At 36.6% G+C, this 18431-nt stretch overlaps 1 protein-coding gene across 8 annotated transcripts in view; it reads right to left on the bottom strand.

Moving 5' to 3' along the window:
* The window catches only part of PCNX1 (pecanex 1), an 89765-nt gene that overhangs the window by 55584 nt on the left and 15750 nt on the right, over positions 1 to 18431 (bottom strand). For 5 of the 8 annotated variants that reach the window (XM_041460144.1, XM_041460147.1, XM_041460148.1 and 2 more), the window contains exons 4-7: positions 16781 to 16826; positions 15834 to 15923; positions 12488 to 14188; positions 2007 to 2139 (exon numbers count right to left, since the gene is read on the bottom strand). In XM_041460144.1, coding sequence (XP_041316078.1) covers positions 2007 to 2139; positions 12488 to 14188; positions 15834 to 15923; positions 16781 to 16826 — 1970 coding nt within the window. The remainder of the gene's footprint in view (positions 1 to 2006; positions 2140 to 12487; positions 14189 to 15833; positions 15924 to 16780; positions 16827 to 18431) is intronic. The other 3 variants (XM_041460150.1, XM_041460151.1, XM_041460146.1) reach the window with 2 other exon arrangements.

The raw sequence follows: 18431 nt of genomic DNA, 5'->3' as shown, positions 1-18431 counted from the left end.
GTAAAGGAAAGGGTATTTTTAGATTGTTCACCTAGAAATTAGGACATTAATACATTTTTTTTTCAGATACATTTCACAGTTGACAGCTCAAATGGAATTTGTGTCAAACAAATATGAAAGCATTTTGGTGTTTGGTTAGCAATTTAACTCCACTCCAAGGGACAGCATCATGAAAAGTACTTTGAGTAAATTACCCTAATAAGTATTTAATTCTGAATATGTTTATATTATAAAGCATTTTTGTTAATATATGTCATTATGTTAGAGAAAGAACAGTGAGCAGTTTTGGGTGGTTTTTAATTTAGAATAGAACAAATTAAGATAACAAAGGTGCTTAGAGGAAATACAAGTCTAGAATGTTCAATCTGCTTTTTTACCCTTGAACATCCTGTCTGATTAAAGAGTTACTCCCACTTCACAACGTGAAATTCGTGATTCACAAATTTACTTCATAGTCTCTCACTGAAGTCAAGCTTAAGACCTGGGAACCTTAATGACTGCACTAGCATGTGGAAATGAAGCCAATGTCAACCACAGTTTAAAACAGTCTTGTATTTTCCTTGCTCTATAGCTACAAGAAAGAAAACACCGTTTTCTAACTAATACACAGTTAAGGAGCTTTCATTACTCTGCATAGCCTCTTATGCAAACTTACCATCCTTCACTATGAAATAAATCACTAGCTTGAAGCTGAACACTCTACATTCAGCAAGACCAAAAGCTTAACAAAGAAAAATCTAAAATGACACGATTACTACTTCATACTGCACTAGCCACTAAAACCACACCTAACTAGTTTCAGTCCTTGATAAGACAGAAGTCAATTCTTCATCTGTTAGATTTCTAGGTACCATTCTTGCACTCCCCTTGCCGGAGGAAAATCTGCAACAGTAGTGCTCAAACATTTTAGTGGTGCGACAGAAATGGCACAATTCCTCTGCCATCCTCTGTTGTAAGGTATTTTCTTTTTATTTATTCCATTTCTACAGGTTTTCCTAGCTCAAAAAAAACTACATAAATATTCCCAAAACACAACAACAGTTTAGCATACGAAGGAAGATCATTAAGAATATACAACATATGCAATTACTCCTACATATTTATCAACTAACTGAAGGAAGAATTACTTCAATACTTATAGGAAACTGTTCCTTCTTCTACAGGCCATGCTCTCCTCACCAGATTCTCCAATTCCATAAGCAGCCAAGAAATTGAAAGACTTAAAACACACATTTAAAAACTTATTGTGGCTGCTATTTCTACTGTTCAGGCTGATTGATTAAACAGAGCTGCTGCATGTAGCAAACCACTAGGCTCAGCACTGTAAACAAAGGGGCCAGTAAAGGTTGGGGGACTCCTGAGACACATGTGCACACTACCTTTTAAACATTGCCAAGGCATGCAAAGTGCCACACAATTAGATTTAATACTAAGCAATACTGGGCATTCTATTTACTTCATTATTTCTCTTTTGCTGTAAAAAGCTGCAAGATCTTCATAGAGGTTTACCAGCATTTTAGATTTGGAGTCTCTTTTGGAGCATGTATTTAGCTCTTTATAAAAGTTCTGTCATTTTGCTTATCTCTCACAATCTACAAATGTGAAAAGTGATCACAGTACTAGTCCCTAATATTACATTCTTCAAGAGATGAAAACCAAAATGGGAAGTGCTGATACTATTTTCTTGGTTTCTCTTCTTGATTGAAAGTAAAAGTTTCTAAATTTTTTTATAAAAACCACTGAGGCTAAGTTTGTTAGCATTAGTTAATTTTTATATCAATCTGAAAATAGCTGTAACATGTTAGAGACTGACTATCCTGACCATTTTTAAAATAGTGCCACATATACATGCACAATTCAACAAGCCCACAGTGACATGCAGTGACAGCTCAAGGAGGTTATGGTGGGGAAGGAAGTAAAAAGTGCTTTTCTGGCAACACTGGTGGGTGTGGGGAAGTGGTCTGCTGCATGCATGCTAAATATGGTGGAACATTTAGATACCCTACCTGAGGGGTGATCCGATGAGCAATGTAGGAGGGGTAGGGTTACTCCCTGCATTGTGCCGGCGTCGTACTGCCTGACGCCTAAATGTGCTGCGTTCACGGCGAAATGTGACAGTCTCCTCGCTGGCTTGTGCTGCTGCATCAAGACAGACTTTAGGTCAAATACGAACCCATCCTAGTTACGTCAACAGTAACTTAAGACTCCTTTCTTCCCTCTGACCCTCCCCAAGTTAACGAACTTGACTCACAACAACAAAAGTAGCTTACGCCCTAACTGTTCAAAAAAGCTGCCTCAAGACAGGACCACAACACACAGTTATTAGCAAAAACCTGGGTGGCTGGGGGAGTGTTCTTGAATATACAGCTTACATTTTTCCGCCCCCAGATCCAAATAGCCAGGTTGTAAAAAAGGTTGGATATCCCATATTTTTTCCATTAATGCATGGCAGGAAGAGACACCTGATGTCCCCCTTTATCTCACTGAACAGATAACTAAGGAGAAGCCTGAAGAACTACCCAGCTAAGTTGTCTACCACTTCTCACCATAATCTTATCAATTTTTTAACTTCTGCCAAATGGCAGGGTTGAAGTCAACCTCATCACAGCTCTTTAAGGGGACAAAAGAAGCTTTTTTTCTCATAAGCATCAAGGGATACACGTTGCTCCTTCTAGACTCATTACAATATAATTTACAGGGGCAGGAGGTTGAGAATAAGTAATAGAATAATTTATTTTTAAGGACTGATGGTTTTGTTATTTCAGGTTCCCAAACAAAAGGTTTGGTTCAAATTTATAAAGCAACATCGTAAAAAACAGTTTGTATGCACTCAAGGGATTAAAATATTTATCCACACATTATCCCCCAAAATCCACTTGCGCTCCTTAAGCACTCCAATCTGAACAATTTCAGATTTGGACTGCTTCATGGTGTGTCTACAATCTGAGAAGTCTTCCTCCTGAGCCAAGGAAGCTCCTTGTCAATTTGAATGCAGAGCACTAAAGAGCTCAAATGAATGGGCCGCAGAAAAAATAGGGTTTGGCAGGCAAGTGGAGGAGAAAACAAAAATTGACATGAAGTCAGTGCAAGGGGAAAATCACAATCTTGACAGGGAAGTCACAACTTGGTGGCCAAGAAGCTTGTTACTAGAGTGAAAAAACCAAGAATTGCATCAAACAAACAAAAATCAAACACCCCCCTCTCCCCGCTACAAAAAAAAAAAAAACAAACCCAGAGAGCAATGGCAGGAATACTACAGGCAGAGCAGCCCATATGCACTTCAGCACACTTCAAGTTCCAACACTACTGCCATTAAGCTTTAACACTTACCAGCAAAGACTCTAATGCTGGTCTACAGGGAACAACAATCTATAGCAACCTACTACTGTTGTGTGCTACTGCCACAGCTAAAGTAATAAAGGCTGAAACAAAAGTTTCATTCACGCATGAACCACAGGTTACCAAATAAATTCCCTGTCTGAAGCTTCCTTTTATAGCTTGCTTTAAAACAAAGAAGCTACATGAAGAGATTTACTTTAACACCAACATTCAAGCTACAAGCATTTCATTGTCAAAACTATACATGTTAAGGGCAATGCTAATTCAGTCCTTTCCTGTACTTTCAGAAAAACCAGGGGTTTGCTCATTCTCTCCTCATTCCTCCACAAACAAGTGTTTTTACAATTCTAAGCATCAATAGATTATACTATCTTTTCAGGGTATTTCAGCAAGAATTCAGTAAGTTTCTACTGTGGTTTAATATACAGCTTCATTTTAATACACTGTCTAATTTCTTTAAGCATTTCTTTGCAGCTCTCACACTCAAAGTACAAAGCAACTGAACCACACTAAATAAGACAGACTGAATTCTGACACACAAGGTCAAAACCACCCATTAATTTTCTATTACAATTTATAAAGCTCATTTTTTCTAGGATACACATCAGCATATAAAAATTCATATTTACAACACAGCTTCCACTGAGTTCAGATGCAAAGCAGTTCTGGTAATCAGACCATAGTTAAGCACCACAACAAGGAACAGTGACTAGTCTTAACTGAAATGTAAATATCTGAATTATCATTAAGATGGTAAACATCAGCACTGTATCTTAATTACCACTTGCAACGACTTAGCAAAAGCAGCATTCAAGTGCAATTCTTTAAGGTAGCACACTGATAGCTACGTGTCATGTTCTGCAATAACTGAAACAGAGACTATGAAAACATGATAGGTCCTCCCTATATAGCTCCAATTTAACACTAAAGCAAGTCTCAAGAACTAACAGAGGTAGTGTCCTGTGAGGAAACTAGATATACAACATGCTTGAAGAAAAAAAGAAAATTAAAAAAACTAATACATACTTGGGGATTAAATGCAAAACTGCAGAGGTCAACAGCTTTGGCATTTTCTAACTGTTTATTATTTAATTTTAACTTTTAGAAGTCAAAGTAGATTTTGGTGTAGCTTTCTACCTGTTTTACCACGAGATTCTTGATTTATCATCTTGAAACTTTTGTTCAGTGCACATCTTTTATACACATTCTTCCTATATGCAGGTGGTGCCACTCAGGGTCACTATACAAGTCTACAAGTTCTTCTGAAAAGACAGCAGGGCTGTTCAGACCAACAAGCTCCAAGTCTGCTAACATTACACAACACTGTGAGAAGCTACATGTAAAAAACATGACCAAAGAAATTTTAAAAAATGCAAGCTGAGCAGAGAGGATTAGCATAAAGTGTGGAAAGCTAAACTGCTCAAAGTCTGCTTTTGGTTGGAAAGGAAAACCAGTGGGACTGTGGTTTGGTTTTGTTTATTGTATTGGCCCCCTGCATTTGCTCACTCTTCCCCAAGACTTTTTAGCGAGTGTTTGTTTTTAATATAATTTCACAGAAGACATACAATTTAAAGTGTACACATACCAGTACAGAAAGCTATTTATGTTAATTTGTATTGTTTGTGTTTCTACTTGCCTTTAATGAGAAGGAACAGTGCAACTGCTTGTAAGTTCACCAGCAGGAAGTAAGACGAAGTCCCTAAATTCCCTCTACCATGATCTGAGAGCAGTTCTATCATGTTTCACTATAAATAAGCTTTAATATTTATGATGTCACATACACTTCTCCAAAACTGCTTACAACTTATCCTAGACTCCAGAAATGTAAGATCCAACATCTAGTCATGTACAAAATCTAGATGTAAGAGGATGAGATAACAGGTAACACTAAAGTTCATGCTTCAGTTTAATCAGCAGAGGAAGACAAGCTTTTCAGCTTATAGAATGTTTGTTAAAAGGTGCTCTGTGTTTTTTTATTCTACACTTCTATGCAGAATCACTGCACTTCATATCAAGAAATTCAAGCATTTCCTCTGCATGCTGTTATTTGAATATGAGTCCCCAGCACTATCTACCCTCAAGAACACAAAAATCATGTTGAAGTTCAAGGTGCACAAATTAAAAGTACAAACCTACACCCCAGAGATCAATAAAATAAGAAGTGGAGACCTAGTGACAACCTTGTAGCAAACTTAACTCCTCACATGCCTATTTCCAAATATAATACAACTCTTTTCAAAGAAGAAATAATGACACTTGTATCTGTTAATGAATATGTGTATGCATGTACAGCTGATTAGAATTAATGCGCTTAACACTTCTGACTGGAAACAGTTACACACTTAAAACATTGTGAGGATATAATTTTGTCATCAGACACTTGGAAAGATGCTCTACATTGAACCTTTTTATGCCCACTTCTGTAGTTTTACTGAGTTTTGAACAGAACCTGGAGACTCACAGTTTTACTCTACATCTATGCAACTGTTTATATAAGACACCTAGCTTTGAGAAACAAAGTACAAATATTTTCCTTTGAACAGGAACATTTATATAAAAACAAGCCAAAACATTTGCAACATCTCCCTGCATCTACTTAACACTGCTTTTAACCAAAACTTAAAAGACAGAAGCTTAAGAAGCACAACATGAAAAAGCAGAACTAACAAAATTTTACTGCATCGGTAAGACCATTTCATTTCGCTACAAACAAATGCTAAACCCACTGCCTTAGATAAATTCTAAAATACAGAAAAAAATTTCACAAGAAGATTCCTGGAAAGATGCGGTATGAAACTAATACAAGGGTGAAGTATCCATGTGGAAAAACAAAGTCCATAGGATAAAAATTGTAATCTAACTAGAAAGCAAGGAAGAAAAAAAACTACCATAGCAGAAAGTCTCCCTCACTCTTCTCAGGAAAAAAGGAAAAAAAAAAACGGCTAAAAAAACCAAACACCCCTCCCCCATCACTTAAAGCCTAGATGGTTTTGAACATAGTCAGGTTAAGCATGGTTAAAGGTGCCCACAGAACCTATGTGATGCTTGGACATGCCCTTTCTCACCCTATCAAATGGGAAACAGATCTATTTTCAATCACTAATTACTAAGCCTACCAGTTCTCAGCAAGAGCTGGAATGAATAGTTTATCGCTCATGTACTCACATAAACAATGACATTTGCAAATGCAAGTAAGCAATGAAATTCTTCGAAGACAGAATGCATTTTGCCAAACCAAACAGCTGAAATGCTGTCCTTCTCTATTGAGCACCTATATCTCATTTGTGTTGCAAACCTGAGATGTACTTCACATGCATTTATGGGTTAACACTACTGTTCTCCTCGTGGCTGACACATTTATAGCTGATTTTCACATGCCCTACCACTATATAAAAAACCATGCTTGAAAGATACCCAAGTAAAAAGAAGCAGTCTGTTCAGTCCATATATTCAGTATGCAGTTGTTAATGACCATATTATTATGCACCTTAATAAAACCTACAACTGCAGGGATTACTTATACTTCTCTGAGAAAAAAATCAAAATATTAGCTCAGAGTATTATAACTTACTGTGGATATTTAATGAAAAATATCACTAATGACTATTTCTGAAGAACAGAGGTGTGCGCAGCAAAGGAGAAACAATGAAGAACAGCGTGATATCTCCAAGTTACAAACTTTTGCTAGAAAATAGTGCAGAAGAAAATAACACACAATTCAGGAGAGAAAGTAAAGCCCAGGACTTCAATTTTGTGGTTGCATTTATAAAAAAGAAAAAAAGTCAGTCTGAAACTAGCCTGAAGAAATATTTACAATTATGTCAAAACAGTCACTACAACAACCTGAACAGCAAAACTATCAGGGAAGGAACAAAGCAGGACAGTAAAACCATCTGGTTTGAATTCTGAACCAAACATTTTTACAGACCAGCTTGACAGTAAAATTTTTATACTAAGGCCAAAGACAAAACTAGGAGTCTTAATTATCCTACTTCATTGAACTTCCTACTTGAATTATTCCACTTTTAAAAACATCGGGCTACTCACACAGACCTCTTCCATATAATGCTGAGTACTTTGGGTCAAAGAACTAAAGCTAAACCCCATCTGACCTCCCGCCCAATACAGACCCTGTATCCCAGGGTTCAGGAATCAATACCTAGTATTATATTCATGCAGCAGACAAATGTTCATAATTGACATTAATAAAGTTAGTTCTGACTTAGTGTTTAGATTTATTCACCTTAAGGAAAAGATGCTGTAAATCTTCAAAACATAGTGTTACGATGTTAGCATATCATACACAGAAAGAAATGTTTATATTACACAGCCTTAACTAAAACCACAAACATTAATTAGTGGCCAACTTTGATAAATGAATGAGTTTTATCTCACAGCTACATTTTGCAGCAATGTGAGCAATTCCATCACAGCTGATAGAGCTTTTAGAACTTTCTTGATTGTATGCATACCAATAAACCCAGGTACCTCTCTACAAGCCAGCATGAAGATGCAGCTTCATTTTTATCTAATACCAACAACTCCTATTCAACTCCTGTTTGAGATGAATACTTAGCAAATACATTAACAACACATGCCAACAAAATGGAATCACTCTTCCCAAATCAAGCAAAAGTCATCTAATGAAAGCCTCTGTATTATTCATAAGGGGACAAAACACAGGATTGAGTCCTCACAAAACGTACTAAAATTCTGCTTTACTAGGAGTGGTTAACAATTAATAGATGCAAGACAAATTCCAGGTGTTATTTCATTGGTAAGTTCCAAAACGGCAGAAATCCTACAGTAGCCTCATATATAATTTCTAACACTGACTACATTTTTAAGTGCTTAAAGGCAGCAATCTGACCTCTACTGAGATGACAAGATATCCAACATGAGAGGGAATTCTGTAAAACTCAACCTTCACACACAAAAGCTGTGACAGCACAGTAAAATGCTTATAAGAAGAGAGCCCTTTCTACTGCTGATCTGCTTACCTGAGTCCAGTTACAGCACGGTTCTGCTGAATACACAAATAGAGACAGCCAACATACACACAACCCAATCACAGGAACTTCATACATTTTTCAGTTCTACCATTTCTAAACTCCAATTTCTCATACAGAACTGTTTGGTTTAGTAGTTTGAGCATGAACTGGCAGACGCACAGAAAACAAGATCAGAAGCCCCATCTTCTGTAATTATATTCATTCTATCTGCAGGAAAGCGTAGCAAAAACTAAAGCCATCAGAAGCACGGAACAGCTCTGCAAAACAGGCAAATCAAGTCATGACAAAGACCATGAGCAACATTAGCATTAAAGGGAAAAGTAATATGTTGCCAGCAGCTGCCATGACCATTGGCTGAGTAACAGAGAAGTGCATTGTAATAATCGCAGGCAGACACACTAAGCGTATATGTACAAATACATACAGACTGAAGAGGTGAACAGGTTTCCATCTGTCATATGAAACACAAGACTAATGCAAATTCACAAAGCCCTATTTTGCCTGCCTGTAGAGATATACTGCAGACCTCAAAAGACAGAAAACAGTATGAGCTGTTACTTCAATATTGCTATGCAATGTATAGAAGGAAAAATGCGTCACGCTACATGCAGTTTTATTTACAAAAGGGTATGTATCTCAAGAACTTAAAGTAAATAAACCCTAAATTGCAGCAAGCTGTAAAACAGAGCAGAAACTTAAAGAGCACATCTTTTACAATTAATATAGAACTGGAGAGAACACTTGACTTTTCAGGTCAGCTCAAGTTTTACAAAACATCACTGTGTTACATACAGCATTACGGTGGTTCTTTAAATGCTTACAAACAGCAATCCAGAAACAGCACACATCTGACAGAAACCAGGCACAGGACAGTGCAAAGAGGGTATTTCCAGAGTATCACTAGACAGTGGAGCAACTGCAACTAACCCATGACTCATCAATTCACTAGCTACTTTTGGAGTCTGAATAGCTGAACAAGGATAACTACAATAAAAAGTCTTCAATTTTTTTATTATACATCCACCACATACACTTAATTTCAGAATTTTCAGATGCTGTTTCTCCACATTTTAATGAATTGCAATTTCTATTAAAATGCACATACTATCTCACAGCAAGTGAGTCATTCACCACTTCCTGGCATAGTAATACAGAAATGAAACTATTAAGTTGTATCTGCAGAAGTGAAATATGTAGAAGTTTGTACAACATCCTGCTTAGCAGAAGGTTAGTGAAGACCACATCCATTAAGACACATATTTTAGCAGTTACACAAACAAGAATGTAGTTCTAGTCTCAAAAGGCTGAAGGATAAAATGAAGTTATAATTACTGATTTAAATAATATTTGAAACGGCTGACTGGAAAAGAGGAGGTGGTATTAATATGAGTCTTTTAGTTATCCTGTGTGCATCTGTTAATTATTTGTTTCAGAAAGTTATCATAAGCAAGCAATCACAGACATTTTAAAACATTTATATAAAATTACAAAATAATCCTTTCAGCAGGAGGCTGGACCAACTACTTCTAAAATTCACATCCAACCAATATCCCCTGATCTTAGGAAAATCCAAACCAAGCTGATTCTGTCATTCACTTTCAACAAGTAAAAATAATTTCTTAATTTTCTGAAAAAAATGCTATACATATATACACATGACATGTATTTATAATACATATGTATGTCTTTAAAAAACCTCCCAGAAGGTGAATACATCTCAGTAGTAAGAAATACTGGCTATAAAGTACTTAGATTATAAAGAGTTGAAACATTTTCTCTCATTACTATTAGTCATGGGTAAGCCTAAAGAAGAAATATGCAATTAAAGATACAGATATTACAAAACTTGTAATATAAGCTATAAATTGTGGGGAAAACTACCCAACAAACCCACACAAGAGAAAAATCAGTAAAGAAGGACACTATGAAAGAATTAGTCAGATTGGTCATGAACAGATAAATGCAATGTAATTACTGCATTGGTGCTAGACAAGACTGAATAAATGTTTAAGCAGTGCTAAAGAACAATTAAGTAATAATTTCGTTCTTCCAAAAAAAAAAGAGAAAGGCAGAATGACATTAATTTCTTACAATCATAAAGCAAATACTTCCTTTTCTCTCGGTAGGAAGAAACAATATACAGCTAGTATTATTAACCATATCATGTCACCAGATGTGGAGAGCTCGATTCCAGATAGCTTCTTAAAGACAGCCTGCAATCCATAGAGAAGTACTGCTTGGGTATTTGCCACTTAGTAAAAAAACTAACTAATTCAAATGACCCTCATGTAAAATTTTAAATTGGAAATGGATCAGGCCAGCAAGAATGACAGCCTTTCCTGCTTAAGCTGATACAGATTTGTACCTTTAAGATTGCTTTGAAACGTGTTGAGTGAAATGGTGGGGATTACAGACTTTTTCAAAAGAGCAATCAAAATATTTCACAATATTCAGCATTTGTCTTCCCTTAATTCTTTCAGACTACTGACAAGTAGTAAGCACATACAAAGTCTGACATGTTCTAAAACGTAAGCTATGTTAATCCTCCTTTGCACATAAAGGGAGAATCTTATTACCTTTAAGCAGTAATAACACAAAACAAAATGAAATCAAGTTTTGTGCTAAGGAAAGCATAGAATCAAAATGGTAAATACATAAAGGAGACCTTTTATTAGTCAAATTACCCTCAGAAGACATGAAGAGCTGTCACTTCAACAAGGCCTTAGGAAGAATGTGTGTTAAGTGTTTAACTTCTAGGGTTAGTACTAGAAGAGTAACCTTGACTCTTTTATTAAAGTGACTGCAAAAATCTGTTACTAGGAATAACAGAGAAAGTAAAATAAAAAACAACAAATCCGCATACATTGGTAAAGTGAAGGCATATAAATAGGTCTGAACTAATTGTAAACCAGTCAAAATTCATCAATAATCAATACACAGATGAATTTCAGTGTGGCACGCTTTTTTCCCTCCCCTGAAATTAATTGTATTGATCTTTATAGCTGTTTTGTTAATACTGGGGGATAAACCACAAAAACAACTCCATGAAAACCTACAAACAAAACAAAAAGAAAACCCCACTATTGGTCATACATCTTATCTCACTGTGGGCTGGAAACCTCTTTTTAAGATGAATCACTGTATTTTGTTTAGGCAGCTTACATAATAGGAACAGTAAAATTTGCTATAATTTTTTAAAAACACCTGTCTTGATCTAAAATACAATTTTATGAAGGGTTTGTCCACCTAAATGTAAAGATCCAGATTATCTGGTAGGTATTGGCCTTCAAAAATTCCAGAAGTCAGATTAAGTTAATTAGCAACCTCATACTGTTCTGAAAATCTATTTTAAAGACACTTATCTATTTTGACACAAAAAGCCTTCCAGTTAAGGCAGGCAATATAGTTAACCAAGAAAAGAAACAAACATTATAATAAGCAATAAACAAAAAAATATGAAGAGCTCCAAATTTTGTTTTAAAGGCCACTACTAATCTGTATTAATAACAGCTATTCCAGGTAGCTTATTGTTCACATTACACCAAGCAAAACAATAGTTAGGGAAAATAAGAGGAAACTACATTCCTCTCCAGCACTGGAAGGTTATTGTGTTCACATAATGAAGACAAAAAAACCCCAAAAACCCAAAGTAAACAAGACTGTCTAGCCAGCAGTGGCAATGCTAAGCAAAAATTAAATCCCTAGGAGAATTCAACTTAGTAACTAGACTATTGTAAGAATTCACAATTAAAGGCAGCACGTTAAGAGTTTGGGATAGGTTTTATTTCTTGATACCACCTCAAGCCATGCCAGAGGCCGCAGTCATTTTTATTACTCAGTATAATGGAGCAGGTTTGATTTGATCACAAATAATAGTTTTAAGATACAGCTCTAACTAATGAGGACTGCTGGTAACAAACCCCTAACACCTCTACTTATAGATTTTGTAAAACCTGTTTGGATTCAACACCCATTTCAGTAGCTCTTTCAAGATATTACAAAGGAAATGCTTTTCAGTTTTACTGGGCAAGAGTGGAGAAACAGGGAAGATGCTTAAGAATAGTTTTAATTTAAGTCATAGATACCAGACTCATTACAAAATATGGCAAGGTACTTCTGGTAGGTCATTTACTTACCTCCACTTGCTGATTCTTGCTCTTCCCCTTCAGGAAATGTAGCCTGGCTTGGTAAGCTATTCCTAGAACGAGTGACTGACTCTAAGTGTGAAGCCCTTCCCAACAGAGATAGCTCATCTAGCACCTCTCCTTCTTTGGCTTCCAAATCAGATTTTGAAGTGGTTAACTGTTTTATGTTACCTGGTGCCATTAAACTATTTGGGTCATTTAAACAAGCTACAGTACCACTGTCCAGGCTTAACACTCTGGCACGATTCTTGGCACTGTTTGTGCTAGAAGTCCGTCGTGTAGATCTTTTTTTGCTAATTCCTTCAGAGCTTACGTGGGTTTTGTGAGCATTTTCAGAGTCTGTGCCCCCACGGTCTTTAGAAACGTATTTGGTCTTTAAAGCACTGTATTTTCCCTCAGGAGACTGGCATGAATGGGAGGTGGTGCTGGAAGAGCTATCACTGCTGAACTGGTGAGCTGACTGCATGCTTGATGTCCTGCTCAAGTCACTTTGATCACTGGAGTCCTCATCGTGACAAAACACAGCACTGTGAGGTTTAGTACCAGATACACCTCGGAAGGAAACATATTCCCTGTGCCGACTTGAATCAAAACTACTAGCCCGCTTTTTTCCTGTCCTTCTCCGGCTGGATTTGTGGGTAGAGGCTGTTCGATGTATTAAACTAGAAGATTTTGGTCGGACATCTCCTTCTTTTTGTTTTCCACTAGTTTCTTTAGCAGCTCTTGAATCTACTAACACAGCTAGTTTCTCACTCTGCTCATCTCTTTGTTCAGCAGCCTTCCCATGCGGCCTGTCAGCTTGTGTAGTCAATTCATTGGCATGTGGGTTCTTATTGGCCTCTTCTGAAGCAGAGGCACCAAGACCTTTCTGGCTGTGCATCTCATCAGATGCATTAGAACCCTTTACCTCCAGAACACCACCCAGAGGACTCACTTCCACAGCAGTCCTTTCGCTACTAGTCCTTTTGTCAGTAGTAGAACTACTGTCATCCTCTGAGTCGACACCACAGTCTTTTTTCTTACCATCCTTTTTCTCTTCTCTAGGAGACTCCTCCTCGTGCTCTGACAATACACTTTCTATATGCGTTGAGCTAGTATGTTCACTTTTATAGCTACTGATGGTACTGTTGGTGTCACGATCAGTCCCGCTGCAGTAGCTTTCTGTTGAACCACTGCTTCTAGTACTCAGGCTTCTCAGACTGTCCATACTTTTGTCTGCTTTCAAGGATTTGCTCTTCCCACTCTTAGTCAATGGTTGAGGGCTGCTACTTTTCAGAATGTCATCTAATTGAAAAACTCCTGAAATGCAAGAGTTCTCACCCAAAGACTCGCGGGATCCAGAAGGGGGTTTGGAAGCTTCTAACTCACTGACAGGATCTAGTCCTCGTTTTTGCTGATAGAGGGGGAAGTCATTTAGTGAAGCATCTGGAAAAGCAACAGCAGAGCTAGAAGTCCTTGGTACACCTCGAGGTCTATGATCCTTCCTATAGGAGTGAGAATGCAGAGTTACCAGTGAAGCTACTTCTGTGTCACATGCACTGTTTTTAGACTGGTCCACAAGCTGGTTGTTCGAGAGGCACACTTTGTCACCGCTGTCCCTTGGCAAATCCTGTCCAGAGGACAATGAAGGTTGGATGGAGACAAACGAGTCGTTCGACACCAGACGAAAAAGCTTCCGATCAGTTGCCAAATCTGTTTGAGTACATATTTTAAAATATTCATGTAAGTCATATAACTTGCTTTAAAACTATTTGTTTATATCAAACAAAGTAAATGAACTGAAAAATCCAATTGCAGTACTACGAATTCGTCACATTACCATTTAAAAATATTTTATAACATTCGGGCAAATCTGACAGGCCTTTTTTTAATAAAAAAAGAAACCATCAATACCAGCTTATCCCTAGCAACTGATAAGACACAGCAATGATGACAAGTCCCCAACCTCCTCTATTGTTTATGTGTCTCAGACTTAATATTTTTACATATCCCAATGTTTCTTAATTATAGAAGAGTACCCTGCCTTTCTTTTTGGTTCCTACATGCATTAAACAAACTTTTAAGTTATTCATGAAAACACAGTAAATCCCATTAACTCTGAAGTCACTAAAAACACAGTAAAAATCACCTTTCCTACCAGATACCAAGTAAGTTCAGTTAGCAAGGATGCAATCACTGTCACAAGTCTTTTTGTACTATAATGAAACTACCTACAAAGTCACTGAGTTTTACTACCTCTAAAAAAAAAAAAAAAAAAAAAAAAGAGGTGCTCTTGCTGTTAAAGCACATTATGAAGATTTATTGTTAGTTCTTGGTTAAAACAATCATTCCTGTCACCTATCACAAGCAGTCTCCCGTAAAAGTGCCCATCTGCAGGCAGCACTAAAACAAAGGCTACTTTCCGTTTTGCTACTGTCACTAAAAATAGCAGATCTGGAGGCCAAGTTAAGTTTCTATAGTTATTAAATTCCTGCAGAGTATATCTGAGTGCATGCAATTTAAGAGACTTCACAGTTACATTACTCAGCTGAAAGTCACAGAACCCTGCTGCCTATTACAACAGCATGGCTACCTGTGATGCTCCACTTCAAACACACTTTTTGCACTGAATCACACAGTAATGGTTGACTCATCACTAATGGGTGATTTGAACCATTAGATGAATTAAACTGGCAAAAATGAAGGTGGTATTCTCAGAGTTAATTTCCTCCTAATCATCAGCAAAATCAGCAAAGATTTCTCTTTGGTTTATACTTCGTTTTAGTCTGAGCAGGTCTTTTCGTGACAATGAAGCTAAACAAAAAATTGTTGAGTTTTGTTTCAGAACACAAGCTAACAGTTTCCTTAGATAGTAGAAAAAAAATTTTTAAAAATTCACCAAGCTCTGACAACTTGCATCTTGGAAGCAGCCTACAGCTCTAAGAACATAGAGCTCTGTATGGGGCTATTTACTTTATAGAAAAGCCCACCACATTTCTGTACTCGTAAGGAAAGGAAATTAATCTACAATGAAGTCAATTAACCACAGGCCACCTGTAGTTTGAGAGATACTGTCTAAAGAAATCTAAGTTAGCCATCTTTCAGCAGTAAGGTGACAATAAATATTTATTACCTGCTGGAAGATGTCAGAACAACGAATATAGAGTCAAAGAATAAAGTTATAAGCATTCAAATTACAGTTCTCAGAAGCTTGAGTAATTAAGAAAGGAAACAGGGAACTTCAGGATAGACTCTAAGAAAGGGTATTAATAAACTGCATGAATTTAATTAGCATATTAAGCAAAGGGTCTCTGGTAACAAAATACCATGTTTAAATATGGAGAAGAAGAAATTTTACCTTGTTCTTCACTCCCTTCTTTACATAGGCTAGAACTCTGGCCAAGACTCAAGCTGATATCATCAGAAGTCTTGGCAGTGTCAGTATCACCTGCAAATTTTAAGAAAAATGAGTACTAATGCTCAGAGTATTAACACATACACCTACAGTCTCAATTGTCATGAAAGACTGCTGCTTGTGTTTCTTCATTTATAGGTAAGTAACAATAGTTACATAATTACAATAACACAAGATTTCTTTTAGATACGAGTATTATCTACTCTATTTCTATTATCTTCCACAGAACTCAATGGCAATCAAGATTTTTTTTTTCCCCTTAAACGTGTATCTATTGGAATATTTCTTTTTGCATGGTTGTCCATAGAAAAAAGGAGGGGCAGACTAAGAAAATACTTGTGATTGTCAGAAAACTAACAAGAAAAACAAAATCAAGGTGACAAAAATTTGCATTCAATTTTTTTTTTGGCCTTATTATTGGCTGGTTAAATTTACAAGAAAATACTCATAATATGCAAAATTATTATCTTTTCTTCTTAGAGGAGTTCACAAGGGCTGGAAATTACTTCAGCTAAATGTCAAAACAACAAAAAGTAATCAAGTCATTGATATACAATACTTGAAGGGTCATTGGTTGCACTGAACTCAGAATAGTAGAGAGAAGTCTACCCCAACCAACCCTTTGGCTCTGCATTTTATAGGCAAATGGAAAACCTGTCATTACATGGGAAGTAGAATACAGGCCCCAGAATATTCTCTCCTCATGTTTTGGTCATATCATTTGCATGTCCAAAGCAGACTTCCTCCAACTAGCAAATGCTGTATTTCACTCAAAAAAAGAAAAAAAAGAAGTCAAGATGACTAAGGTAGACAGTATTTGGAAACAATACAGTAAACAACAGTGATTTGAAGTGCTTCTGCAAGGTAATTTAAGTAGCTAAAAATCTCACCTTTGATGGTTGCTGCTGTTCCCAGACGAGATAACCCAGATCCAACCTAAAAACAGGAAATTATGTAAAAAGCTGTACACTTTCAGGAAATAAAGAACTGTTATTTCCTATTACTCCAACACCTGCATTTGCCTATTCACCTAGGAGAGGTTTTTAAAGGCACAAAAGCATCCAGCAGCACAGAGCTGTAAAATTCTGACTAAGCTTCCACCGCAAAGAGACAAAAAGTCATGTAATTAAGCATCCAACTACCTCACAGCACTATTCCATTCAAAAGCCAGCATTCATGGAGACTTTATTACGCTGATTTTAAAAAGTTTCTAATCTAGGAGTTCTCCTTACTTAATGTGGCAACAAAGTACAAGTACAGTGCTACACTAATAACTGCTGTTGTAAAACTTAACATTTCATGCTGTGATTCTGGTTGTCTAAAATGCTTAAACAATCTTAGCATAAAACTTATCTGTTCAACATAGTAAACAGCAAGCTAAATCCAAAAACCGCTCCCATGTGAAAAGATACATATTTTTCCAGTTAATTTCACATTCAGTGGCAAACCAGCAGGCATGGTACCTGCTCATACAAAAAATTTCACCATTTAGGTTTGCAATCTATCTTTCTAAATATATCCTATAATCCATTGGAGATTACTTTGCAGAAATGCTAAAGAGAATTTGGTCTTACCTTCAATAACATTTTCAATACAATCTCTCAACTATAAATAGCATACAACAATGCAGGTGTCAGGTAATTAAATCACTCAGAACTAAGATAGAGGAAGAACACCCAAAGGCAAAATCTGAACCTATAATACATAAATATGATGGCCATTTGATTGATAGATGTACACTTACTGGGATGCTGTTTTCCAAAAATTCCTAGTTAAAATTACTCTGGGGAAAAGTGCATAATTCTACTAGTTATTTTCTGTAAGCACAGCAATTTCAGGTAACCTGAAGATGTGTGCAGATCCTATTCAGCCGTAGCACGGAAGAACAATGGCTTTATGTATAATCTGAAAAAAGCAGCTAAGAGCTTGTTTAATACATTTTCTTCACAACATTGTCACACACACTTTTAGTTACTCATTTTGTCATGTTTCAACAGCTTTCCATTCAATAATATGCTTTGATGAAGGCTGTCATTGAATACAAATGCATCATCACAGGAAAGCTATTTCACACTGAAAAACTGAACAGAACTCAGATGCTTACTGTTTATTTTCCCTTTTGATGCTGCACATTCAATCACAGAGGACCAGTGAACACCAATTTTATTAGGACAAATACATTCTAAACACTATACTTCCTTGCACAGTAGGTTGAACTTCTCCACATGCTTTAATATTAAAACTGTTATGTTTGGAACATTTTTTTTCCAAAGACCAGTCAAAGAACTAGTCTGGGCATCATGTTTCTATCTTCCTACATGGACCATCGCTTCCTATTCCTTTGCACCAGCAAACACCTTCTCTCTTGAAGGAAAATCTCTTAAGAGTATCTATGCTGCATAAGTGAGCACGATTCAGATAAAACACCAACATTAGCATACCACTGCACTTCGTTATCTACTGCTTGCTCAGAGAGCTAATTAGAAGAACATGATATTGCAACACCATGCCAAGGACTTCATGTCATTTGAAGACAGGTTC

This window comes from Pyrgilauda ruficollis, unplaced genomic scaffold (assembly GCF_017590135.1).
Source record: "Pyrgilauda ruficollis isolate IOZ18807 unplaced genomic scaffold, ASM1759013v1 scaffold14, whole genome shotgun sequence".
In the NCBI taxonomy this organism is placed as follows: domain Eukaryota; kingdom Metazoa; phylum Chordata; class Aves; order Passeriformes; family Passeridae; genus Pyrgilauda; species Pyrgilauda ruficollis.
The sequence above is the reverse complement of the archived record's forward strand: the minus strand, read 5'-3'. Positions and strand labels throughout refer to the sequence as shown.